This window comes from Danio rerio, chromosome 3 (genome assembly GCF_052040795.2).
Source record: "Danio rerio strain M-AB ecotype USA chromosome 3, GRCz13ab, whole genome shotgun sequence".
In the NCBI taxonomy this organism is placed as follows: Eukaryota; Metazoa; Chordata; class Actinopteri; order Cypriniformes; family Danionidae; genus Danio; species Danio rerio.
In genome coordinates, this window is record NC_141023.1 from 27,648,986 (window position 1) to 27,676,311 (window position 27,326).

The 27,326-nt window shown below is 38.2% G+C and overlaps 1 protein-coding gene across 32 annotated transcripts in view; it reads right to left on the reverse strand.

Annotated features, from left to right (window-relative positions):
- The window catches only part of rbfox1 (RNA binding fox-1 homolog 1), a 445,822-nt gene that overhangs the window by 213,107 nt on the left and 205,389 nt on the right, over positions 1-27,326 (reverse strand). For 8 of the 32 annotated variants that reach the window (XM_087242554.1, XM_087242563.1, XM_087242551.1 and 5 more), the window contains exon 1: positions 11,532-11,993. The exons of the other annotated variants lie outside the window; for them this stretch is intronic. In XM_087242554.1, coding sequence (XP_087098680.1) covers positions 11,532-11,630 — 99 coding nt within the window. In that variant the 5' untranslated portion in view covers positions 11,631-11,993. Of the gene's footprint in view, positions 1-11,531; positions 11,994-27,326 lie in introns of those variants that run through there. 32 annotated transcript variants of the gene reach the window in all.

The following is a 27,326-nucleotide window of genomic DNA, read 5'->3' on the forward strand; positions in this document are numbered from 1 at the left end:
TTGATTTCCAACGCTATTCCAAAAATTAAATAATGAAATTAACCATAATTTGATTTGGCCGAATGGATGAATTTAAATGAAATCTGAACTCTTTTGATGGCATTGAAAAAATATATAAATACTGAAGCCAAAAGAGCCATTAAAGAAATAAAAAGGCACTTTTACATTGACGTAAGCCTTGCTTTTCTAATGAGCAGTTGACACATGACTGGTCCATGGACCCCTTTAACATAAAAACATCAGACATATATAAGTTCATCCAAGTTTCTGGAACAAGTAACCTGTTTTTATTTTTCTTAAGTTCTTTACCAAAAATATTTTTACAGTAGCATACCGTGAATAAAATCGGTAATTTTGAAAGTAGAAATGTTCAATTACTTTTCAAACATTTCAAGCAGTCCTGCTTTAATTCTGAAGTGCTTCTGAATTCAATATAAAGATAACATATGCTACATGAAATTATTTATCATTTTATGTAGCATTTGTTAGCAGTAGGCCTGGGTGATAAAATCAGTATCGATATTTATTGACCGAACACCACTTTCAATATCGATAAAAAAAAAAAAAATTGGTATGAAGCTCTATAGTTTTATTAAAATGTGGCTGCTGAGTGTGTGCCTTGGAAGCAGCTTAGGGTGTAAGTTTGTCACTTAGAATGAAGGCGTGCGACATGCAAGACCCGGATATGGGATCGACGCGCACATGTTGTGCAACCGGCGCACACGCCATGGGCACATATTTTCCAGGCATACCCAGCTGAAAACATCTCAAATTTTCAGAATGACGCGAGTGCACACACTTTGTATTGAATATACACATTTCAGTAATAACGGCAGACTAATTACCTCAGACAAACACAGTGCACCCAAACAATGCAGTGCTTTTTACTTATCTCCATGAACTTGCATCGGAGCTGCTGCAATGGTTTGTCCGTTTGTCATCCTCTGAGAAAATGGTTAGCTGGTCAGCTACGAGAGATGCCAGTGGAGCGCAAGTGCAAAGCACATAGAAAATGGTGAAGGATTCCACACACTCGTGCTTGTCACTTCATGTCAGAATCACAACACACGCAAAAATAAGTAAGCAGTGAGCAGATTGCAAATAAAAAAGGATGTCGCCAAAGTGGCTTTTTGCTTTCTTTTCTTGTGCATCCCAGCCACAAGCATCCCATCTGAAAGATTTTTTTTTTTTTTTAGCAGAGTCGTAATGAAGTCATCCAAATTCACAATTTGTAATGTTGCAATATGTATTTGAATAATGATGGTTAGTTCCTTTACTTGAAAGCTCAGATTTGATTATCATAATTTCTTTTTTTTGTATTTGAGGTTTACTGTATCATTATTATTCACACCTTAAAGCTTGCTTTGATTGTTCAGCATTTACACTTTTCCATTGCACACACTTTGTAACATTTTATTTATCAAGTTTAAGTCTTTTTAACACTTTAACACAACATGTTCATAGATAATATAGAGATATTTTGTTTAAATATTTTTGTTTTCGACAATTAAAACAATTTACCTTAGTAGTGTTGGTAAATAAAACTAAAGTGGTTAAGTTTAAAAAATCCTAATACCCCTAAATTGATTGTTAAAACATATTCATTAATCATCGATATCGTATGATTTGAAACATGATGTCATGATAATGATTTTTTGCAATATCACTCAGCCCTAGTTAGCAGTACAATGTAAATCGTCAATAGACACTAAACCCTAAAAGTGTTTTGCGTCATAGTAAAAAAAAATACTCTGCAAGAAAATGTCACCTGGTCTGTATCATGGTATTTATTTTTATTACTTTGATGCATGATCCTTTTTTAGAAAGAAGCGGTGGAAAAGCAGAAGTGTCCAGGGGGTGTGATGCTGTATGGGTGCGCTGGGTACTTAAATAAATGAACAGCACTGAGCAGATGTAATGGGAAGGAAAGAGAGAGAAGCAGTTACGCATAGTCAGCACAGATGGGAGCAGCAAAGAGAGAGAGAGAGAGAGGGAGAGGAGTGAGATGGGGGCTGTAAAAGATCTGCTGAAAGCAAGCAAGAGCCATGTGACTTTGGGCCGGATTGATTTTAGCCGTGAAGACCAGGCGACCACACCTCCCACACCGCCCACTCCAGGTCAGGCCGGGGTCCTGCGGCAGGAGGGAGATAGGAGCGGGTGCAGGACGCCCCCGGCTTTAAGGGTCAGGTGAGGTCTAACTGGCAGCTGCTTAAACCTGACACAAGCACTGTACAAAACGCCCGAGTCCTGAGGGTGAACGCAAATAAATCGTGCTGGTAAAATGTGCTAGGAAAAGCACACATTTGCATAGGGTTAACATAGGCTGTATGACTGCTGCAACTTTTAATAGAAGCAAATAATGAAACGTCTCAATTTGCCACGATACCGTCGCTAAGAGACGCTGTTTTTTATTAAGGCAATTAGAATGTGCCAATTAATAATAATCCACCGATGGATCAAAATACTCCTCAAGCACTCACAACAAAATGCAAGCTATTCCTAGAAAACAGTGTTCCGCATGCAACACACACGTGATCCACATGATAAAAAAAGGCACAAAAAAAAAAAAAACAGTCGCGTTGTCTGCCTAGTCCTGAATGAGACCCCAGCTGTAGTGAGATGTATTCAAAATGTCTTGCATCTCGGCTATAAATAGTCTCAAAGACCCAGATTCCCAGTTCACTCAACACACGTGAATGTGCACGCACACACACAAATGCAAAAACAGAAATAATGCTTGTGCAGGCACATAAATATTTGAGAATCTGAAAATTACAGATCAAATAAAGCATCCTCTGTGCTGTGAGGACACATCATTTTGTCAAAACTGTCAAAAAACATACTAAAAAAACTACTAGAATTAAAGTTACTGATAATTACTTCATTTTATGCAATGTGGTTCTTGAGCATCATGAAGTACAATTTGTTCTCTCTGAATGAGTAACATACTCTGCCTTGATTAGAGAAATAAAAGCTGTCTCTTTGTTAGAAAAAAATATATATTTATCACTCAGATGTATTTGCAATTAAACTGACATGGAATGCAATTTCTATTGGATAAGACAAAGGTTAGAGGTGTCACTGAAGGTTAATGGTGGCTCGGTGCGACAGATGAAAGTTAAATGAGATCACTGATCTCAGTCACGTCGAGTCTGGAGAGAGACATGCACTGGCACATAGGATCTGATGACTGATCAATACCATAGATTAACTTTTGATTTGATAAATCCCCTTGAATTGTCATCACTCTGCGGGAGCCCATTCACTCTCTGGAAAAGGCACTGATGACAATCAAGTTTATCAAATAATCAGGGGATAAAAAGATGCCCAAGGGTGCTGTCTAGCACATTAATTACTCTAAATTAAAAATCCTTTTTTTCCTTTTTTTTTTTTTAATGAGTATCATGATCCAAGTTAATCATAAGTGAGATTTAAATATTATCGAATAACAGCAATTATAAAAATAAAAAAAAAACATTCAGAGAACTGTACATTGAAAGACATGTAAAATGCATTAAACACACAATACGCTGAGCACATGAGGATATCATGTAGCAAAGTCATGAGAGTCAGCAGAATTGTTTATCGCACAGAAAAAAAAAACACATGAAGTGTTTCATCTTTTCTTAGAAGCAAAAAAAATATCATCTTACACTTTTAAAAGCAACCTTAAGATGCGTGGTTATATATAGACTACTTTTAACAGATGACATGGCAGATTATTTATTTAAATCGATCATGCACAAACTTAAATAGCGACAGATGATTCACAAAAGATGCACAACCAGAACGCCAACACACAGTCACACTAGTAGACAAAACCCCTCTCTTACCACACTGTCCACTTTCATCTGTGTTCCACTTACACTTGGACGCACACCCACATGCACACACTCGCAGATTGTGGCAAGCCGCATTTACATTTAATCCTTGCTTATATGTTATCTTACAAGAACTTCTTTATCTAATGATAAATACTGTATATAATTGTTGGTACTATAGCAGTTAATTAATAAAACTGGATGCTTCTTGTGGAAGGTGCCAGTGCTGCTAAATTTATGAGGAGTCACGCAATATTGGGCTGCTCCACTGCAGGGACTGACCCATCAGATCAAATGTACCGGTAGTCCTATTATAAAGACTCACATATATCATAAAAAACAAACATAGTAAGACGGATTCATAATGTGCTTGTTCATTAAACTATTTTTACTTGGTTACAAACCAAAACATTTTACATTATGCAGCTTTTTAAGTACAAACAATATAGAGACAAGCAACTTTTTTCCATTTTGTCAACTTCACAAGTCAATATTACATTCTATAATATCTCTAATAACAAAATCTAATCTGCATTTCAGGTTTATTAGGATTTTTTGGCTAATAGCAAACTAGACAAATGGTAGGGCTAGCACTGTCATACATAGCTAATTAGTCAAAATAGCTAATTCATATGAAAAAAAAGTTTCTTAAAACAACTTAAAACAAGCTAGTGTCATTGTCCACATTATACTTTTTTAATTATTCCAATTATGACTGACCTAGCTTAATTAAGTTGTGTTTGGCTACATACAGTAGGCTACATGACTAGCCAAAAGGGCTAGTTCAATTAAGTGAAGTTTATTCATAAACTAATTTCGAGAGGATCACGTGCTTATGATTTATCACGTCCAGTCTCGCATTTGCTAATCACTAATCTTCCAATCATATGAGCCCTAAGGCACCATAAATAGTCTAAGTTTCCAGTTCACTTTATCTTCGTTTGGAAGAAGCAGCTTCACCGTAGCTAGCTCCGTTGAAGAACCAACTCTAAACCAGCATGGACAACTAAAGCAGCAACAAGCTACAATCTTCAGGATCTTCATTTGGAAGAACGCTCTGCTCTGCTCATCAACTACAAAAGCTACAAGTGCTACAAGCTACAAAAGCTTCAAGCTACAATCTACAATATACAATCTAAAAGCTTTAATCTACAAGCTACAATATACAAGCTACAGCAACAACAACAACAACTACTATTGCTACCATTTCAAACAACTACAACTCCAACAATTTCATCAACAGCTTAAACAACAACACCAAAACCTTCCACTTCAAAGAGCCTCCACAACGCATCTGCTGTGTCTTCAACCTTATTTCCCAGCAAGATATAAGCCAAACTCCAAAGCTATTGCAATAAAACGGAACCCTCACCTTCTCCTAGCAGTACACATGCTATCCATCGTTTAACAGATTGTTTGCTGGAATGTGTTCAGCAGAGCAGCAGCTCCAACCACAAACAATGTTGAATTTGATCAACAAAATGGCCGCCAGGCTTTTTGCACCTTTTGCATGGCCTGACTGAAACTCCTTAAGCCAATAGCTGTAAAGATAAGCGTCTCCATCCAATGAGCTAAAAGACTGGAGATGGTCCCGCCCTCTCTCTTGACTCTGTTGCAAAGACCTTATGAATGAATAGGCCAGACACGCTTGTAAATTTAGTTAAAAAAAAAAAAAAAAAAAAAAAAAAAAAAAAAAAAAAATATTCCATTTGACATTTAACTTCTGAAAAGATTATTACCCAACCAGTAAATATATTAACAAGCTATTGAAAAACATTATGCCATCAAGCACAGAAGTCCAATTGTAATACGCCAGCGACTCATGTGTTGATTTACAAGCGTCATATAAGATTATATAGCAAGTCAGTCGGATGTGAAAACGGCAAAGAAACAAACTTCCCACTTGACTGTTATAAATACAAATTTAAACTTCACTATCACTTCACATGCTCAGTCTTCAAGGGGTACCAGTTTTCCAGGACAACCAGACTAGCCATATCCCATGTCCTCAGCTCTCCATTCATCTGTCATCCCGTTAGGAGACGAACACCCACCCCTACCATCCTTGCACATCGTATCAATGAAGTCATCGGACCATGCATTATCAAAAGCGCTTCCATTTACAGCCGCCCATGCCCTTATTAAGATGCCTCGCATGGATATAAACTAAAACAATTTTCATGTCTGCCATACTTGTATTATTTTGCAAAGATTTAATTTCTGATTCTCTTTGTTTTTTCTATTTTAGAGATCATGACTGCTGGCTCCAGAAGCTGACCCTCATCCAACCTATTACACTCCACATCCTCTTCACAAAGGATACATTCCATTTTTCACTTTATCCAATCTGTCCTAACCTGCAGTCTGCAACCTCCGAACCTGAAACCGTCGATTATCTTATTAAAAAGAAATCGACAACAACTTCATGATTGGAACTCCAAGGCTCCTCCTTTTAATATCTCGCGCATTAGCCCCATTGGTGTCGCTACTCAAAAATGTTCTGGCAAAAACGCCTTGTAGTCGACCTTTCGTCCCAACACAATTGCTCCTTTCCTAGCATTAACAGCACTATTCCATTGGACGAATATTTACTTAACTACTACGACATTGATCAAGAGATCTCTCTCATAAAGATAGCCAGTCGTAACACCTGGCTAGCCAAAGAAGACATTTCCCCTACCTTTAAAATCATGCCAATCCACCCAGACTTCTGGCACCTTTTGGCATTTATTGGCGAAATCAATTCTATTTTTCGGATGCAAAAGCAGCCCAAAAAATATTTGACATAATGTCAGAAGCTTTATGCTGGATTCTGTCTAATATTTACGAAATACCATACCTCATTCACCTTCTAGACGATTTTCTTATTTCCCCCCCGTCATCTCCTCCAGCCAAACACCTAGCGATCACCCAGCAGGTTTTCGCTGATCTCGGAAGGACCCAGTACTTCAATCGAATTTCTGGGTATTAATCTAGACTCGCATAAATTCCAAGCATCCCTTCCTAAAGAGAAAATCAATCGAATAATTTCTCTATCCCAAATTTTCCTTGAAAAACAGATGTGCACACAACGAGAACTCCTACCAATTCTCGGCCATCTAAATTTCGCTATGCGCATTATTCCTTTCATTTCCCACCTCCATCAATTATCCACCACAGTTCATGGTTTAGAAGAAACAATTTTTCTCTCCAAACCCAGTCGCGATGAACTTTGCTTATGGATCTCTTTCCTTAAGCAATGGAACGGCTGTTCCTTTTTCTACAGCGACTTGATTGCATCCCCTATTGACATCAACACATACACAGACGCTGCCCCTCCAATAGGTTACAGTGGCTAATATAAAGGACACTGGTTTGTCTCAACATGGCCAACCCAATTGTAATTCCATTCCAAAGACCAATGTTTTTCAGCCCTCTTCAAATTCTACCTATCATCGCAGCAGCCATCCTGTGGGGGGACGAATGGTCTACATCTAGCATTCTCTTTCACTGCGATAACGAAGCTACAGTGCATTGCATTAACAAAGGACGCTCCCACTCCCAATCGCTTATGCCATTTTTAAGACACCTTATCTGGATATCTGCTAAAAAACAATTTATCATGATTGCTGAACATGTACCTGGTTGCAAAAACCAAATCGCTGACTCTCTCTCTCTCTCATTTCTCTTTGCAGATATTCTGGCAACTAGCCCCGGAAGCAGACCCTCACCCAACGCCGGTCCCTCCTTATTCAGTAACGATATTTCCATAAACCACCCACTTCATAATCTTCATCAAACTTCTCTATCTCTTATCCTACAAGCAATAGCTCCCAGAACCCTCAATGCCTACCTCACAGCATGGAATTCGTTCAAACAATTCCATACCATGCTAGACAACCCATTACACTCAAAATCCTTACCTCATGCATCTACACCCTCTGTAAAGGTTACATTTCCTCCCATACAGCCCGCACCTTAGATGCTATGTTCAATCTAGCATTTTTTGGGGGGTTTCTTAAATGTTCTGAATTAACAGTTACATCCAAATTTAACCCTCTACTCCACCCCACCATCTCAGATCTAGCTTTGCAAGACAGGGAAACTATCTCTTTCCTTATCAAACAAAGCAAAACAGATTAATTCCAGAGAGGACACTCTATCCTCATTTTCAATATTCCTTCACCTACACGCCCATTCCAAACCCTCTTAGCCTAGAAAATCTCAAGAGGCTAACCCACTGGCCCCGCTTTTTACTGATGACGCTAACCGTCCAGTATCTCGATTCTGGTTTCAAAAACACCTTAAAGAAATCTTTCGCCTATCAGGTTTTTTCCCAGAGCCCTTTTCCAGCCACTCATTCAGAATTGGCGCAGCCACTACAACGGGCTCTCACACCATCAGATCCAGACCCTTGGTCGCTGGTCTTCTGAAGTTTTCAAATCTTATATACGTCTCAGTAAATACCACCTCAAGAAAGCCCAACAGGCTTTAACCAACCCCCAAGCACCTCCTCACACGGCTCCAACTCAAAAAGGCGTCTAACAGAGCCTCGACTCTCGCAAGAGTCATCCAAACCAAACCCCGCAGAAGCCCAATTGTCCACCCATGGCACCCTTACATGTTTGCCAAGGACTCCCTCAAGGGCCATTGCAGTTAGCATCTTCTGCAATCACCAATAGCTATTTACAGATGCAGACGTTTGTATCCACATGTTCTTTGCGCATTTACTGCGTTTGTACATATGTATTATATTTGTGCTTGTTCCCTTCTTCCAACTTTTCCAAATCTTTTATCCTTATAACCCTACTTTTCAGCCTCTCGTTCCTTTCTTCTCTACACTCCACTCCCAACTAATCTATTTTACACTCTACCTCTAATGATCTTGTTTCTACTGTCTAGACTCTTCAGACACCCGAAGGGGCCCCCTTGAGCTCCAACTCTCGCAGGATTCGGCCATAGCGGCCACAGTCCTTTCTTCTTCACGATGTTACCTATTCTTTTTCCGCCTAGACTCTTTCTCCAAGCTCCAAACCCCGCAGGGGTCCGCTCAAGCTAAAACTTCTTCACTCTACTTCAACTACCTCTCTTCTCCTTATGACTCACCCTCTAGCTCTGACCCCCACAGGGGTCGCTCCGAGCCCCAATCTCTCGCAAGAGTTATCCAAATCCTCTTTCCCACTCACTGATATCTATCTCCTCCTATCCGCAATCTACCCTCAAGCTCTGACCTCCACAAAGGTCGCTCAGAGCTCCAACTCTCACAAGAGTTACTCTCTTCCACTCACTGCTACCTATCTCCCCCTATCTACACTCTACCCCCAAGCTCTGACCTCCACAGAGGTCGCTTCAAGCTCCAACTCTCACAAGAGTTACTCTCTTCCACTCATTGCTCCTCCCAGCTACACTCTACCCTCAAGCTCAAACCTCCGCAGAGGTCACTCCTATCTACACCCTACCCTCAAGCTCAAACCTCCGCAGAGGTCACTCCTATCTACACCCTACCTTCAAGCTCAAACCTCCGCAGAGGTCGCTCCTAGCTACACTCTACCCTCAAGCTCAAACCTCCGCAGAGGTCACTCCTATCTACACTCTACCCTCAAGCTCAAACCTCCGCAGAGGTCACTCCTATCTACACCCTACCCTCAAGCTCAAACCTCCGCAGAGGTCACTCCTATCTACACCCTACCTTCAAGCTCAAACCTCCGCAGAGGTCGCTCCTATCTACACCCTACCCTCAAGCTCAAACCTCCGCAGAGGTCACTCCTATCTACACCCTACCTTCAAGCTCAAACCTCCGCAGAGGTCGCTCCTATCTACTCTCTACCCTCAAGCTCTAACCTCCGCAGAGGTCACTCCTATCTACACCCTATCCTCAAGCTCAAACCTCCGCAGAGGTCACTCCTATCTACACCCTACTTTCAAGCTCAAACCTCCGCAGAGGTCGCTCCTATCTACTCCCTACCCTCAAGCTCTAACCTCCGCAGAGGTCACTCCTATCTACACCCTATCCTCAAGCTCAAACCTCCGCAGAGGTCACTCCTATCTACACCCTACCTTCAAGCTCAAACCTCCGCAGAGGTCGCTCCTATCTACACCCTACCTTCAAGCTCAAACCTCCGCAGAGGTCGCTCCTATCTACACCCTACCTTCAAGCTCAAACCTCCGCAGAGGTCGCTCCTATCTACTCCCTACCCTCAAGCTCTAACCTCCGCAGAGGTCACTCCTATCTACACCCTACCCTCAAGCTCTAACCTCCGCAGAGGCTGCTCTAAACTCAAACTCTCACAAAGCTCCATCTTTCGTAAGAGCTACTCTCCTCCACTCTCTGCTCCATACCTTCACTCTACTCTGGCCCCCGCAGGGGTCACTTAGAGCTCCAACTCCCACAAGATTCACTCAAAGTTCTCTTTCACTGCTTCAAACCACCTATTCTCCCCTTCTTAACCCCGAAAACCATGACCCCCGCAGGGGTTCCTTCAAACTCTAACTCCAGCAAGAGTTATTAGAATCCTCTTTTCACCCTTATTAATCCTATCTAATTAATGCCCATGCATTTAACCTCTTTTCTTCTATTATATCCAGCAGCCGGATATAGCTCTAAATTTCCTGCCTTTTGGGGGGTTTTTTCTTCGAATACGCGGCTGCTGTCCCGAGCGATTAATTCTGCATTTTGGGGAGTTCTGAGATCCACCGAGCTCAGGCTCCCTTCTTGCTCTGCCAACGGGAGGAAGCCCCGGGCTCGAGGAGCCCTTGAGCTCGGGGCTCTCTCCCGGGACAGCATGCCAAATAAGCTTTGTAAATCATCAGCTAAGTGTGAACTCTTGAAGTGAAGTTTATTCATAAACTAATTTCGAGAGGATCACGTGCTTATGATTTATCACGTCCAGTCTCGCATTTGCTAATCACTAATCTTCCAATCATATGAGCCCTAAGGCACCATAAATAGTCTAAGTTTCCAGTTCACTTTATCTTCGTTTGGAAGAAACCCCCCTCCTCCCCTATTCTCCTCCTTTACCTGTAATTGGGCGGCACGGCGGTCCAGTGGTTAGCACTGTGAACCACACAGCAAGAATACTGCCGGTCCTAGTTCGATAGGACCGGTGAGTGTTTCTGTGGGGAGTTTGTATGTCCTTCCCGTGTCCGCGTGGGTTTTCCCCGGGCTCTCCGGTTTCCTCCCACCATCCAAAGACATTCAACATACTTAACAATCAAGCTGGTCTAATTCCTTACGTTCCCTTAGCTACAGCGGCAGGGGAGTTCTGAGATCCACCGAGCTCAGGCTCCCTTCTTGCTCTGCCAACGGGAGGAAGCCCCGGGCTCGAGGAGCCCTTGAGCTCGGGGCTCTCTCCCGGGACAGCATGCCAAATAAGCTTTGTAAATCATCAGCTAAGTGTGAACTCTTGAAACAATATAGTGCATAACAAACATACACGTGTCACTGGAATAGTAGTTGGGCAAAGTTTTTGCACACAAACCTGCCTACTTAGTGCCTAAAATTTTAAGTTGCCTATTAGCTTAGCAGGAAAAAGTAGCTATAAACGAAATTGATCAGTCAGGCTGCCCGTAAAACCGAACCAAATATGGGTCACTACTACTTAGGCTACTAGCAAGTCAAAATAAATACAGAAATACTTGTTAAGCCGGCTTGCCACAAACCGCGTTTCGCATATTCGCATTGGATTCCTAGGGTTCGGAGAGGAAGGTCGGCGCGCGCGCTCACTCACTCACCTGCTGTAAGTACATGAAAGTCAAGGCACAGGAGAGCTGCGGACACATGTCCACGTTCGGCAGGGCGACGCACGTTCCGCCCGTCAAGGGATGCTGCATCGTGTTCGCGTCCGCTCGTCCTGTTCTCTCCACCGAGTTTCAGAGTCTGCTTTGGCAGGATAGGATGCGGTTACAAAGCCTGGAAGCAGCCACGGAGTGTGCGCAAACGTGGCTGAATAACCGGCGGATGTGAGAGCGCGAGGGTCCCGGTGATGAGCAAAAAACACAGCGCGAGTCTGTTCTTGTCCTGCACGGATTTGGTAAAGCCTTTGTAAATACACACGAAACACTAGTCAGTCCGTTTGTCGCTCTTGTAAATACGCTCAATCACAGGCAAGAGGAAGGAGAGTTGGTGACTGGACGTAGTTAAGTTGCAGCGGGTCTGTTTTTCCATTCGCTGTCAGGAGTCCGGGCGCACCGTCTGTTTCATTGAGCAGCATCTGAATCTCCGTGGCACGGGGATGCGGGGCGGGGGCCAATCCTAAATCACACATTCATTTTTAACGGGGGTGGGGGAATCTCTCCCTTTTCCCTCTTGCGTGAAACTGAATTGTCCTTATAATTTATTATTATGGCGCCACATAAAGCGCGCGCGCAGAAATGAACCTCTCTTCACGTAAACAAACTGGCATCGCATTTTTGTTCCCTTAAAATCATTTTCCCATCATCCTATCACTCCCTGTGAAGCTTTGTGCTAATCTGAAGAACTGTCCAGCCTAATGCCTTTACTGAATTTATATCACTTATCACACAATTTACCTTTCCATTACATAAATAAATAAATAAATAAATAAATAAATGAATAAATAAATAAATAGACGAGGCGAGTATTCAACTTTAGTTAATACAGTTGAAGTCAGAATTATTAACACCCCTGAATTATTAGCCCCCCTGTTTTTTTTTTTTGTTTTTTTTTGCCAATTTCTGTTTAACGGAGAGATTTTTTTAAAGGTTATTAAAAATAAAAAAAAAATAAATAAAAAGGGGGGGCTAACTTTATATTCATTAGTTCTCTCATTTCAATAATGTGGTAAAAAGAAAAAAAGTCTAAGAACTAAAATGTGGATAAAATAAGCACATTAAATGTTGAAACTAACTTTGGGTATTTTGCATTGTTAGTTTATGTAAAAAAAATGAAAGCCTATTAAAAATTTCTTTAATATTTTTATTGCAGTATATATACTTTTTATTAGACACAAGTGTTACATAAACATGTTGAAAAATAAAAATAAGCATTTTATTGATCTGGACGAGGAACTGAAAGTTCACTCCTCCGATGAACCTGAACCTAAAAATCATTTTGGTTTTCCAAAAACTTTTATTTTCTTCTGTTTTACTATTTAGCTGATCCAGAAGCCCTCTATAATGATTGCATGAGAGAAAAAGCTTCTATTTGAATAAAGAAAAAAAGCATATTATGATCGATTTAAACTCCTTACATCAATACAAACTGTGTATTTTTCTAAACTGTGATAATGATTTTTTTTGTGCTTAACATACAGCATCTAACCAAAAAAAAAAAGCATCCTAAAATCTGATAAAAACAAATGCTTTGGAGGCCTGTAAAAAATTATAAAGACATAAAATGAAACAAAATGGCTTTGGATGACCCATATCAGTATCCAGAGAATGGAAGAAAGGGGGGGAAAGAAGTAGAAAAAAAGCTTGAGCAAACCGAGAAAGCGACATATAAGGGCAACACCGACAGTATCTGCTTATCTGAATCATAAAAGAACATTTCGTGTTCCCTACGCCAAATGTTAGGCACTAAATAATTAATTAAAGCCCACACAAATGTTTGAATTTACTGTTCTTTTAAAACAGCCTCATCTCTCTATCAGCAGCAAGCTCTTTATTGTAGATTCATTAACAGCTGTTAAATGTTAAACACAACTGATACTCAACCAATGGGGCCGAGCAAGGTCTAAGCGGAAAGTGCAAAGATATACAGTAAGGGAGAAAATGAAGTTGAATTATTCATGATCTTTCTCTTTAATCTTTTCCCCTCCCTCTTTGCATCCCGTTACATCCTAAGGTGACTCGCAAATCCATAGCAAGATTTCATATCCTTGTTACTTTAAAAGAGCAGAGTCATAAAAATCAATGTTGTTCTATGTTGCACGAGGGGCCGTAATTAAAACGGGCTTCAGAGGAGCCGGCAGACATGTATTATGGAGAGGGCAGCAGACTGCTTTGCTCCATTTTACTCTTTTTCTTCTCCACCCCACTCATCGCCTAAAGGCAAGACTATTTCTTTCCCCTCCCCATCCATAGACGTCTTTTCGGCCTTTTCCTTCTGCATTCCACTGTTTTTTTTTTTAATCTGCCTTTTTTTGATGCTACAGTACACAAAATATTAACTGGAACGACAACCAATGCATCTTTTTTTTTATATAAAAAATGTAATAAAAGAGCATTCAGCCAGTGTTTGGTCGCAGATAGTACTGTTTATTTCACTGCATGTCACTGTGCCTTTGACATGTGATGAGGCATGGCTGCCCTTTGCAGTGCGTCTGTTGTCTTCGCCTTTACTGAATAAATAAGCAGAGACTGCATATTGAGAGAGAGAGAGAGAGAGAGAGAGAGAGAGAGAGAGAGAAATCTCGTTTATCTCTTTGTTTGTCAGTGATGGCTCTCTCTCAGATTTCTTGTGTACATTGTGTTATTGGTCTGTCTGTGATGGGCAGAGATGGGAGGGGGGCTTTTGGGGGGGGATGCAACAAGGTTTGTGAAGCTTATCGGCTTTTTTTTCTTTTTGCACTGTGTGACACGGAAGACCAGTCTGATGTCAGATTCATTAGGAATAGCTTGATTCTATTAATAATGAAATGAGCAAAAGTTATGATCTTTGCCATGTTGAAAAACTGATGAAAGTTTTAGGTTACTTACAGTATTTTATGTTACTTATGATATACAGTTGAAGTCAGGATTATTAGCCCTCCTAAAATATTAGACCTCCTGTATATTTCCCCAACCCCAATTGGTGTTTCATGGAAAGAAGTTTTTTGCAACACATTTCTAAATATAGTAATTTTAATAACCCATTTCTAATAACTGATTTATTTTATCTTTGTCATGATGACAGTACATATTATTTTACTAGATGTTTTTCAAGATACTAGTGTTTAGTGCAATTTAACGTCTTAACTGGGTGATTTAGGTTAACTATGCAAGTTCACTAGACATGTCATTGTAACAATGTTTTTTTCTGGTGACAATTGAAAATAATGTTGCCTAAGGAGTCAACTGTGACTTCCACTGTATTATTACACCACACCTATACACTTTAAAAATTTAATTGCTTTTATAAATTGTTCAAGGTATCTAAAAGAATTGTTAATTTTGACGCGCAGAAAAGTTGATGATGACCACTTTTGGTTACTTTGATAATGGTTAACTGGATGTTAACTGTACTTCAGTTCATATCAGATCAAATCTATACATCAGATACAGTGAGCAAATGACCAAAAGTGTCCAAGTTAAAATAATTTAAATGAAAAGTATAAGTTTAGGATTAAATTACAGATGATTGATTAGTTTCTTTGTGGTAATTAGTTCATAAATATAGTTTTTTAACAATATATAAATCATTCTTGCTCTAAACATCCCTGACAAATTGTTTAATATATAAACAATTGTTACACTGAATTACATTTTACTGGCAGTTATCTCTTGTAAATAATGGCAAATGTTTTGTTTTTTGTTTGTTTTTTTCTCAGAAAAGTGCATGGGATAAAAAGGTTAAGTTGTATTATGGTGTTTGACCGATTTGTAATGTTTGCAATGAAATTAAAATGACTGTTAACAAAAAAATTTAACCAAACCTGTATTTTCTTCTAAGATAATCACAAAAAGAAATTTTGAAGACATCAGTTACACATTTCCAATATATATATATATATAATTTCTGTTTAACAGAGAGATGGATTTTTTCAACACATTTCTAAACATTTTTAATAACTTATCTCTAATTACTGATTTATTTTACCTTTGCCATAATTACAGTAAATAATATTTTACTAGATATTGTTCAAGACACTGTATTCAACTTAAAGTGACATTTTAAGGCTTAATTAGGTTAATTAGGGAGGTTAGGGTAATTAGTCAAGTTATTGTATAACGGTGGTTTGTTCTGTAGACTATTGAAAAAAATAGCTGACAGGGGCTTATAATTTTGACCTTAAGATTGTTTAAAAAAAAAAAAAAAGCTGCTTTCATTCTAGCCAAAATGAAACAAATTAGACTTTCTCCAGAAGAAAATTTTTTTATCAGACATACTGTGAAAATTTCCTCGCTCTGTTAAACATAATTTGGGAAATATTTAAAAAAGAAAACAAAATTTAAAACTGCAGTATGTACACACAACCTTCCTATTCAGAAATGAGAAGAATAATAAGCTAATGTAAATTTTAAACCGGTTTAAAATAAAAAGATATATATGCAAAAATATGACAATAAATACAGAAAACAGCAAAATTATAGTTTTGTACAGCTAGAACTGACATGAAGTTAATGATACCAGAAGCCAGTCACATAAATTTACAAATAAATGGTCCTATCCATACACAAATATAAGATGGATACAACAATGTAAACACTGGACCTCACTCACTTACAGTACACAAAAGGAAGGGACAAATCATATAGCTTAGGAATGGCATGAGGGCATATAAATGATGACGGAATGTGTGTTTTTGGGTAACCTTTCTCTTTAAGATGTTTCTCAGTAAATATTCAGCTGTAAGCAATTTAGGGCGGGACTTTATGTGGGACTCCACTGGGATTTGCTGGAACTGTGTCAACTGAGCCATAATATTATTGGCGAATATTATTTTCCCCACCCGCACAGGTTTGGTTACATCAGAGGAGGTGGAGAAAGTTATTACATTTTTGATGAAAGCATCCCCCCTCCCTCTTTTCGATTAACATGCACAGGATAATATGCAATACAACCAGGAACAATTTTATGAAGTAAATAAACAGTTTTGAAGGGAAGGAAAATTTAGGCCCTAGATGGACCTAAACGAACAGTACAATATTACCGCTGTTAAACATTTTCCAAAAATTGTGCTTTTATATAACAGCAAAACAGCAATAGCAACCACCCGAGAATGAGGAAGAAAACATTTAAGGTGAGAAGAAAATTTAATCATACTCTGAGCTACTCTGAGAAATAGTTTACGGTTATTTCAAGCTTTTACAGTTTAGATTGAATTTCACAGACATTTTATAGCTTCAGTAACTGACAGAAGAAGTGAGCTTGGTGTAATAACTGTTATTGTGTGCCATGGCACACGTCAGCACTAATGAGAAGGGCCTGCTACATATGCACCTGAAGAGGAAAAAAATACTTGTCAGTGGCTAATCCTTAATGCTTATTTTGCTTTGCCATTGCTCATTTGCAATACACGCTCTGCGCTCTGTTGTGGCGTTATCAGATAGATATGACAAACACGAATACAAATCCCTCCCCATGAATTGTGCTTCTAAAAGCAGCCTGCTTCCCCCAACACCACAACAAATTGACTCTCCTGTTAAAAGGGAACATGCTTGGTTGTTTCCATTATGTTTTTTTTAATTATTAATGACATGACAAGCTCTCAAACACACATCAACGGGAAAACAAAGTCAAAGATGGAGATGCGTTTACCTAAACAACAAGGCAGCACACGTGTGTGACGTTTTTCGATCAAAACGACAACGAAAATCACCTTGTCGTCCCATTTAGAGGGCAAAACAGCACAAAAAAAAAGAGATGACAAAGAAAATCCATATACATATGACAAACAACACATCCCTCAGATGTTTGCAACAATCCACGGCAGCTTTCGGAGGTGCGACACAACTTTTGGCGTGTTTAGATCCTTCCAAGTGTCTGAGTAAATGAGCTTTGGCAGTGCTTGCCACATTGTCATTTAGGATCAGGTTGGGTGTATTTCAGTTGCAGGGTGCTGAGATACAGGCCCGGGCTCCATTTCAGCCTGTGCACCCGATGTGAGCATCACCATCGCTGACAGACTAATAAGGAAGGACTGGCTGCCTCCACCCCGTGTCAGGAAGTTGACAGGACTGCAGCAGGTGCTGAACGTGTAGGGAAGATTGATGAAGTCACATGGAGGTGGATTGCAGGGAGCCGGTTTGGTCATTGTTAGTGTTATTTTTCATTACCATCCCAGCTTGCTTAATGTAAATCCTAAGTCAGGATGATGGCTAACATCCTCAGCCACAGCGTGATGGGTTTTGTGCAGAAAAATCAGCCATTATCTAGCCGGGGCTGAGCGGGAACCGATGAGCCAGGCATTCAGACTGTGATGGCTGAGACTCATTGTAAATAGCATTGTTTGTTTCTCCCGGATGGTGGAGAATGCGGGCACAACTTCTCCAATCATTTCCAATAGGAAAATAAAATAAAAAAAAGGCCACAAGCGAATCGGAGTGATAGATTCTGGAAATAGAAGGGCACGGAGTCTGCACGGTCATGGTCTGCATAGGAATTCACACCATCTCCCGGATATGTGACACTTTTCCGAACGCTGCATCAGCGACGATCAACGCCTGGAGGCTAATCAGAGATTCCTTGCCGCTCTTTTACTTTGCACATCGTACAATTTGGAAAAGTCAGTTTACATGACAGTAATTATGGAAACAGATGGGGCTCCGGCAAAAATAAGGCGGCGCGGAGACAATGGGCCCAATGCATGGGGGACTTTCAGGGGCAATGAGGAGTGCAGGCAGATTGCATGGCAGCTGAGACTGCCTTTCATTAGCACTTGAGTGTGCGTCTGGAAGCAACAGAAATGCGAGTCGTTTGTTACCCCGCTGCTGTCTGAGCTAGGGGCCTGCAAATTGATTACTGGGTGGGACGAGGCAAGCAATCCTTAGCACCTCCACACAGCTGGTTACCTAGAGCAGAAGCTGCAGAGAAGCTAGCTGTCCACCCCCAGCTTTGGCTTGACAGCAGCTGCTGATCTGCGCTCATTTCAATGCATTAAGACTTTGCTGTCTTTTTAATTGGCAACAAAAACAATCCCATCTCACCGTTAATCACCTCTGCGGAAACGTGCGGCAAGAACAAGAAAGAAGAACTAATGCCTTCTTTTTCTATTTTCTGCCTTTTTTCTCTCCTCCTGTGTTCCTATATATGAACACCATGGAAACAGAATATCCTTTAAATAGAAGACAAACGCTCAGAAAAGATGGAGGCCAGCAGTAGAGTGCTAATTAGATGTTTGTGGGTGCTAAAATCATAACAAGTATTGCTGAAGTGTTTTTCTACCAATTAGTTCTCCAGCTCATAATCGAAACCCCAAAGGTCCAGAGCTGATATATATGGGCTATAAAAAAGCAACGCACTAAAAGGATGTTTGCACAAACAGGGACAGGGGAAGGGTTGCGGACAGGGCCGGGGCGAAGGCGGCCGCTCTTTATGCCCAGACGGCAATTCGGAGCGACATCTTAGAGAGCTGGGGCAAACGCCGTGGATGACTTCCCCGTGCTTTCACCAGGCACTGCCATTAGAGTGCTTTAGCTTCCATTAACGTGTCACTTTCCTTTGCTGCAGAGCCCGTGAGGAGGGGGCGATTCGTTCTGACAGGACCAGGGGCTGTCACATGCAGTAACGGTTCAGCACCGACCAACAGGAAAAGCCTCAGAGCTGACGGATCCGCGATCCATCAGAGCTGACGTGCAGGCCTCCTCCACCACAGATCCGACTGAGGCGCGTGGACAGGAGTCCATTAATTAACCGCTTAATATGTGGAGCTCGGAAATTCCCGCACCGCTGAGCATGCTGCTGTCTTGATTCCAGCGAGTTAAAAGATACACCACGTAAAGAAAGATTCACACCACTAATGAAAAACCTATCCGGCAGTGCGATAAATGACGTAAAATGGTTCCAGTCTACTCATGTGCACATTCACAGGGGCTTTCTGTAATTAGTGAAGGGATTCTGGAGTTCTAATAAGAATCCTTTTTTAATTTAACCAAACAGACTGACAAAAAAATCGAAATGCTAATGAACATTTTTTTTAAAGAAGTGGCAGAAAATGTGCATTACGATTATCAAAATGTTTTGAAGAAGAAAAAAATTAAAGAATGTTACTCAAACACTCAAATTGCCATTAAAATGTTAGGGAATGACACTTGAGCTGAACAATAAAAATAACACTAAAGTGCTTTGCTAGTTGATTTTTTACAGAACAAACTGTACACGGAGACCTGCAATTGTAACTTTAAGCTATTTCTACTCATCAAAACTTTATTATTAGAAACTTTATTTTTGTATATTCTTTATTAATAGAAACTTTATTTTTGTATATTCTAAAGGAATTCGATTAAAAATGGCCCACTGTAATGTGTTGTTCCAAGTTTTTTAAAAAGAGATGTTTTATCAATTATTTTAAAATTTTGCATTGAATTTTATTGTGTTTAAAAGTTTTCTGCTTGAATATTATACATTTTTTTGGTAACACTTCATTTTGATAGTCAATTTAAGTATTAGTAGACTGTCAGCTTAATATCTTTTGATACTGCTCCTTTAACAGACATTTAACTTCCTATAAGAAACTTTGCAAGTACATGTCAACTTACACTAACCCTAACCCCAACCTAACAGTCCATTTATAATCTAATGAGAATTAGTTGGCATATGCAATGTAACTTCAGTGTATGTACTCTAAAGGGTTATGTAAATGTTTGGAATCAAATGTTGTTGAACTCGGTTCATATGTCATTATATGAACTTAATGAACTTTCTGTAATGCATTAACAATGGAAAATGGATAATAAAGAGTTTTACTTCAATAACTCGCATTTGTTAAATGTAAATGTCACTGTAATGCTAGCAACAATCATTGGAACTCCTGTACACTACCTGACAAAAGTCTTGTCGCCTATCCACATTTTAGGAACAACAAATAATAACTTGACTTAGTTGGTCATTTTGTATCAAAAGTGGCTTATATGAAAGACAAAGGCCTCTAGATTACACTTAGTTTACCAAAATAAAATATGATTAAGCCTTGATTTTTAATTATTAAATTTTGACAGTAAAATTTGACTTTGCTTAGACAAAAGTCTTGTCACTTAACAGAAATAATGTACAGTATTGAATGTAAAGTCATGGTGCAGTGTAAAAAAAAAAAAAAAGATTATTGTGTAAGACTTCCATGAGCATGGAGGACTGAATTCATACATCTCTGCAATGACTCAAATAACTTATTAATAAAGTCATCTGGAATGCCAAAGAAAGTGTTCTTGCAAGACTCCCAGAGTTCATCAAGATTCTTTGAATTTATCTTCAATGCCTCCTCCTTCATCTTACCCAGACATGCTCAATAATGTTGATTTCTGGTGACTGGGCTGGCCAATCCTGGAGCAAATTGACCTTTCTTTGCTTTCAGGAACTTTGTATAAGAAGGAGCGCTATCCTGCTGAAGAATTTGCCCTCTCTTGTGGTTTGTAGTGTAATGGGCAGCACAAATGTCTTGATACCTCAGGCTGTTTATGTTGCCATCCACTCTGCAGATCTCTCGCACAACCCCATACTGAATACATGCCCAAACAATGATTTTGTATTCACCAAACTTGACTAATTTTTGTGAGAATCTTGGGTCCATGATAGATAAAAAAGGTCTTCTGCAGTATTTGTGATGATTGGGATGCAGTTCAACAGATAATTCTCGGGGAAAATCTACCTTCTGCCACTTTTCCAAATGATCAACTAGAAGTCAAGTTCTGATATTTATTCTGGGATTGACGAGAAGACTTTTTGTCAGGTAGTGTACATTAAAAAAATCATTCCTAATGACATTCGACCTAAAACGAAGCACTAACCAGGGAAGAAAATAACACATTAGAAGTGATTCGGTTTCACCAGCGCCTCCATCTACAGTATAATACAACAGCGCGCCTGAGTACATCAATATTGAGAAAGTCTTTGCGAAGGGATGCTGCGTTGAAGTCATTAGCATATCATTAATTAGCTTCCCACTTCCTTATGAAGATTGCAAAAGAGCAAAGGCCCTCCGGAGGGACTGGCCTTCATTTAAGTGGCAGCGTGAGGTAGGGAACAATCGGAGGAGTACTCGTCTCCTGAGACCACTCCCTGTAATCATCAGCTGCTGCTCAGAGACACACCCCGCTCATTCAAACACCCTCCACCACAACCAGCCCGCCATGGCACCTGTAATTCAGACGCCAGCGAACCCAGCAGCTGGCAAATTATAGCAAAATGCCTGATGTTTGCGCTAAACTCATGAGCCAGTCAGTCTTACTAAGAGGAGGACAGATGGTACCATTTCTTCTTTTACTTTTAGCGCGTACAGGAAAACAAACCGGCTTCATCGCCATGATGTTTAATGAGATTTGACAGAACGAAATCTTGATGCAAACCATTATGGACATCACACACCGACTGAAGCTTTATCTCCAGATGAACTTCCGGGAAAAAAATGTTGCCTTATGTTGAAGAATGTTGGTTAAAGTTAAAGCTGGATGATTAATTGGTAAAAGATTGGGATCTCAATGACACATGATCTTTTTTTTCTGAAATGACAATGATTTTGGAAGTCTGTTAAAACTTGATGAGCTATGATCACAGAGGAACATATGAATTTGCATCCGAGCAGCTGTCATGTAAAGTTATGTCTTTAGGCTTTTCAAGCATACAGTACTGTTACGTCTATATCACAAACAGTCAAATAAAATGAGAGAAATAATGGGATGAAATTTGATTGCTTTGGATTTCAACATTGATGTTCACAGTAGTGTTCGAAATACATTAAAATAAAGGGGTATTTACGCACTATGTTTAGATATGTTTGGGCTGTTACATCACTTCTTGTGAGAAATCTGGCAAACTCACGGTTTTCTTAGTAGCCGTAAAAAAAAAAAAAATAAAATAAAATCTAAAATAAGCTTATTTTTTATATATAGTTATTCACTTATTTTGTGCATGTAAACACATTAACTGATGTGTGTAATTGACAAAAATGATCTGTGACAAAGCAAGTATGGCTTTGGGAAACATTCGACACTACATTGTTCTTTTCCCAAACGATGCATCTTACTATGATAGTTCAGTTGCGAGTCAGGTCATTGTTTGGGAAACGCACCCCTGTTTGATTTTTGACATTTAATAAATGCATGTTACATGTTTTCATGATATTGCATATATCAGCTAAATAATCAGCTGAAAAAACATTTATTTAAATGCATTCGATGTGAACAGATTTCTGTGATTTCACTTTTGTGAAACTTTTCAAAAACACAAATATTTTTTTTTAATATATTGTTGTCATCCTAAGTCATATTTTAAACATAATTTAATTTACATAGGTAACAAATAACTTTTAAAAACAATATTTGTCCCTGACTCATTCGTTAAAGAGATTTGTTCAAAATGCTGATTTATCCAGTTACAAAACAAGTTTAAAATGATTTCTTTAATTTTATGAAAATTTCAATATATTTCTATTGATTTTGTATTTCTATTAAAAATGTATTCAAACATTTCTTTTTAAATAGACTGGATGATCAGTATTTACCCTAATAAATAGTAAATTACAATTTAATATGTCTATTCAGAAACACAGAACTATCATGATTCTTTTTTAAAAAGAAAAACAAAATCAATATAAACAGCAAAAGTAAATCCAAGGCACTCGAACAACCTGATACAGATGTTAAAAAGCCTTTATTGATGCGGCTATTCCTTAAAACAGTGCCTACACGTTTCAGCAAACACTTGGCTTTATCAGGGTAACCTAATCAGGTTAAATATCAATAAAGGCTTTTTAAAAATTTTCACACATTTTTCAAATGCCTTGGACTTACTTTTGCTGTTTATTCTGATGAATCCTTTACCCAAAGAGCACCGACACATTAATTAAGCTACCCCTGAGCACAGTTTGCTTAATTTTAAAGACAAAAAATATATAATTTTCATTTTATCAACTATCATCCAGCCTTAAAGTCATTGTTTACCGTTTGCCTTCTTACTTCTCATTCCAAACTATAATGTATTACTTACTTTATTCTGTGGAGCAGAATAGAGACAATAAAATCAATGAAAGTCAATGGGGTCCAAAACAAAGTCAGTTGGTCCCCATTGACTTAGCAATAAAAGAACAGACAGAAAAGAAAGAAAGATGCTTAAAAATATCTCCCTTTGTGTTTCAGTGAAAAAAAAGAAAGATGGGTCGGACTGATGTTTATGAGTATCTATTGACAAAACAGCCCTTTTAGAAAAACCCATAATCAATTACCAAACTACCCAATCACATCCACCACTTCCAATCACCATGTTCTGCAAAATCATCCATTACCTCGATACTTAAAATAACTGTCGTTCCTTCTATATTTCCGAGCACATTTGTCCGACTCTTGCTGCTCATTAAAGGCCTCTTCATTTGTTTGCTCACCGCAAAGGTCCTTAAATCTGCCACAACATACAAAAAGAGGCCAATTCCACTTTTCCCTGTGGTGTTAATTGAGGGAGCACGCTGTCTCCTGATTAATTATGTCAATGTATAAGAAACATCCTCTTTTCCAGTGCTGAATAAAAAAAGGAAAGAAAGATCTGAGCTTCCTCAAAGCAATGCACAATGAGCTTAACTAGTAGCCCGTAGATTACATCTGGACAACATGTCACAGCGTCTTATTATGACAGGCCTTGACCGGAGATTTCAGCCCTCTGTCGCCCAGGGGCAAACGGGATCAAGCTCTTCCTGGACAGAGATAAATTCTCTTCTTGAGTGCAAGCATTTCTGGAGGGATGCAATTCTCGTGTTAATGTGATGTAACACGATGTTGTGTGTTACAAATAACGCAAGGTGTTAATAAGTGAATTGCGAAATGTTTGTTTCGAATGAAGCGAAGGGGCGGCCAGAAATGGTAGAATTATCTAGCGAGCATGCTGAAAAAACACACATACACACACACATAATGCTCTGACATGCATAGTCTTAAAGCTGGCTTGCAGTAATTACCCAGCTGCTGAACTACTAGGGTGGCAGGAATGAAAATGAGTACCAATTATTAAATGCACCACAGAGAAGATAGAACACTACAGGAGGTCCACAATGGGACTCATGTTGCTTTGCCATAGCCCCATAAATGCTAAACGACTCAGAAAAAGCATTAATATTCCAACTGTTCCATCACTGATTCCAATTTAAAAGAAAAAGCGAGCACCTAGATATCATTCCAGTCAATGAGACGCCTCTAAAAGTACTGCGTTAGCCGTCTGATGCATCCCAATGAAGGTTTCACACCTGTGTTGAATGCATTGCACTTCCTCTCAAAGTGCGAGACGACAGGAAATAGCCACACGCTGCAGCTTAGAAACAATAAATGTGGAAATAGAGGATCTGGCGAAGTTTTACCCCTCTTAGTAAGCTGTTTGGATTGTACTGAAGAAGCAAGAGAAAGAAGTCAAGCAACACTTATGGTCGGGGTGCGAATTATACATTGACGATCAGAGGGGTCAACTTTTTCAATGATGTTATTGTGTTTAATACATTCGTCAGTGAATCAGATGTATATATTTATTTAAATGACATCTATTTTATTTATAAAACATATATACATTTTCAGTGCTTTGTGGGATATTTTTGTGTATTCTGACCTATAATATCCTATTTCAGAAGTTACTGTAAAACTATACAAACTGTATCTAATTTTACTTTACTTATGTATAAACAAACTATACAGATCAGAGCAAACTGTTTCTCACTATTTAGAGGGCTGACCACCCCATGCATGTTGTTTTGACATCCTTCAGGGGGGATCAAGCATTAATTAGGGGGGGTCAGTCTCCCCCAAACCCTCCTGTAATTTACACCCTGCTTTTGATAAAATATGGAACTATCATCTTAAAAATAATCACAGACGTTCATTAGAATAAAGCTACAAATCTAATGTCTTGAATTTTTTTACCCATGTTTTCTTACAACATGTTTCATAACTTTAAAATGGCATGTGCAGAATGATAGGTGCTTGGAAAAATAAATAAATAGATGAAATAAGTTTAAAATGTTTGTTAATATGAATTATTAAAAATAAGTAATTATGTATATAAATGTATATGTACATTTGTCATAGTATCCTGGTGTAATGTTGCTTTCCAAACTGCATTTATTTTAGAAAGTATTTTTTTAGAAAAAAAGTTTCAGCAAAAAATACATAAAAAAATTTATTATAAACAAAATTGTAGCACTGTTATTTTAATATATTTAAAGTTTATTTTTGTTTTATGGTATCAAAGATTATTTTTTAAAATAGTGAATAAAAATACTACTAAAGTATTTTTTAAAAGCTAACTATATTTTAAAAAAATATTTTTAAAATGTCCCAAATTAATCATAAATGCACTATTATTAAAGTTTAAAGTTTACTTCAATAAAAATAAAGAAAGTAGCTGAATTACAGTAACAGAGTTTGCCTTGTAAAAAAATTAAATCTATAATTGAAAATTACTGAATTATGGAGCCTATTTAACTTCGACGTTTCAAATGAGTTTTTTTTTTTTTGCTCAACATCTTTTGTTCAATGCTGTTCCTTTTCTTTCTTTCAGAAACACTTTACAATATTGTTGTATTAGTTAAGGTTAGTTATTTATAGTATTAGTATTATTAGTAGTATTTATTCATGTTAGCTAACTTTAATGAAAATACAGTTGTCCATTGTTAGTTTATGTTAAATCACGGTGCATTAACAAGTTTAAATGATAATAAGGCATTAGTAAGTGTTAAACTAGCATTAATAAATGTTGCACAAGTGTTATTTATTATAATTTCATATTAGTAAACACGTTAACTAATGAGGGTTATAATATAATATAACTTATATTATAGAGAGAGTTACAATATAACTATAATAACTGCACACTATCAATCATCTACTAAGCATTAGCAAATAGTTAATTCATTATCTGTTAAGCATCAATGCTACATTAATAGACGTTAGTAAGCAGCTTATAAATACAAATAGAATTGCTGTATTCTTGACATTTACAATGTGCTTAATAACTGTATTTTCATACGTTACTACTTATCAATTGTTACTAAATTTAGTATTGCATTATTTACAAACCACCTGTATTTAGGAGTAGATGACTTTTAGAATAATTCAGAATGAGTTAGTAAATGATTAATAAATCATCAAATTAATATTTATACATTTTATTATTCAGGCATGTAGTAATAGTCACTATGTATGCTAATAAATGCTATATTAACTGAACTCGATGTAGTTGTGTGACCTAATATAATCTGAGGACTATTTATGGTTTGTAAATCCCTTATAAATAAGTGTTACCATGACACCCTTTCATACAGTGTCACCCTTTTATGTTTTAGCATATAGAATTTAGAAAAATAGTTTTTTTACTGTCTTTGTTTATTGCCAACCCTCTGTTATATATACGGAAAGAAGTTTTTTTCCAACACATTTCTAAATATACTGTAATAGTTTTAATAACTCATCTCTAATAACTGATTTATGTTATCTTTGCCATGATGACAGTAAATAATATTTGACTAGATATTTTTCAAGACACTTCTTAACAGCTTATTGTGACAATTAAAGGCTTAACACAGTTAATTAGGTTAACTGGCAGATTATGGTAATTAGGCAAGTTATTGTATAAGGATGGTTTAATCTGTAGACTATCGAAACAAAATATAGCTTAAAGAGGCTAATGATTTTGACCTTAAAATGGTTTTTAAAAAATTAAAAACAGCTTTTATTCTAGCC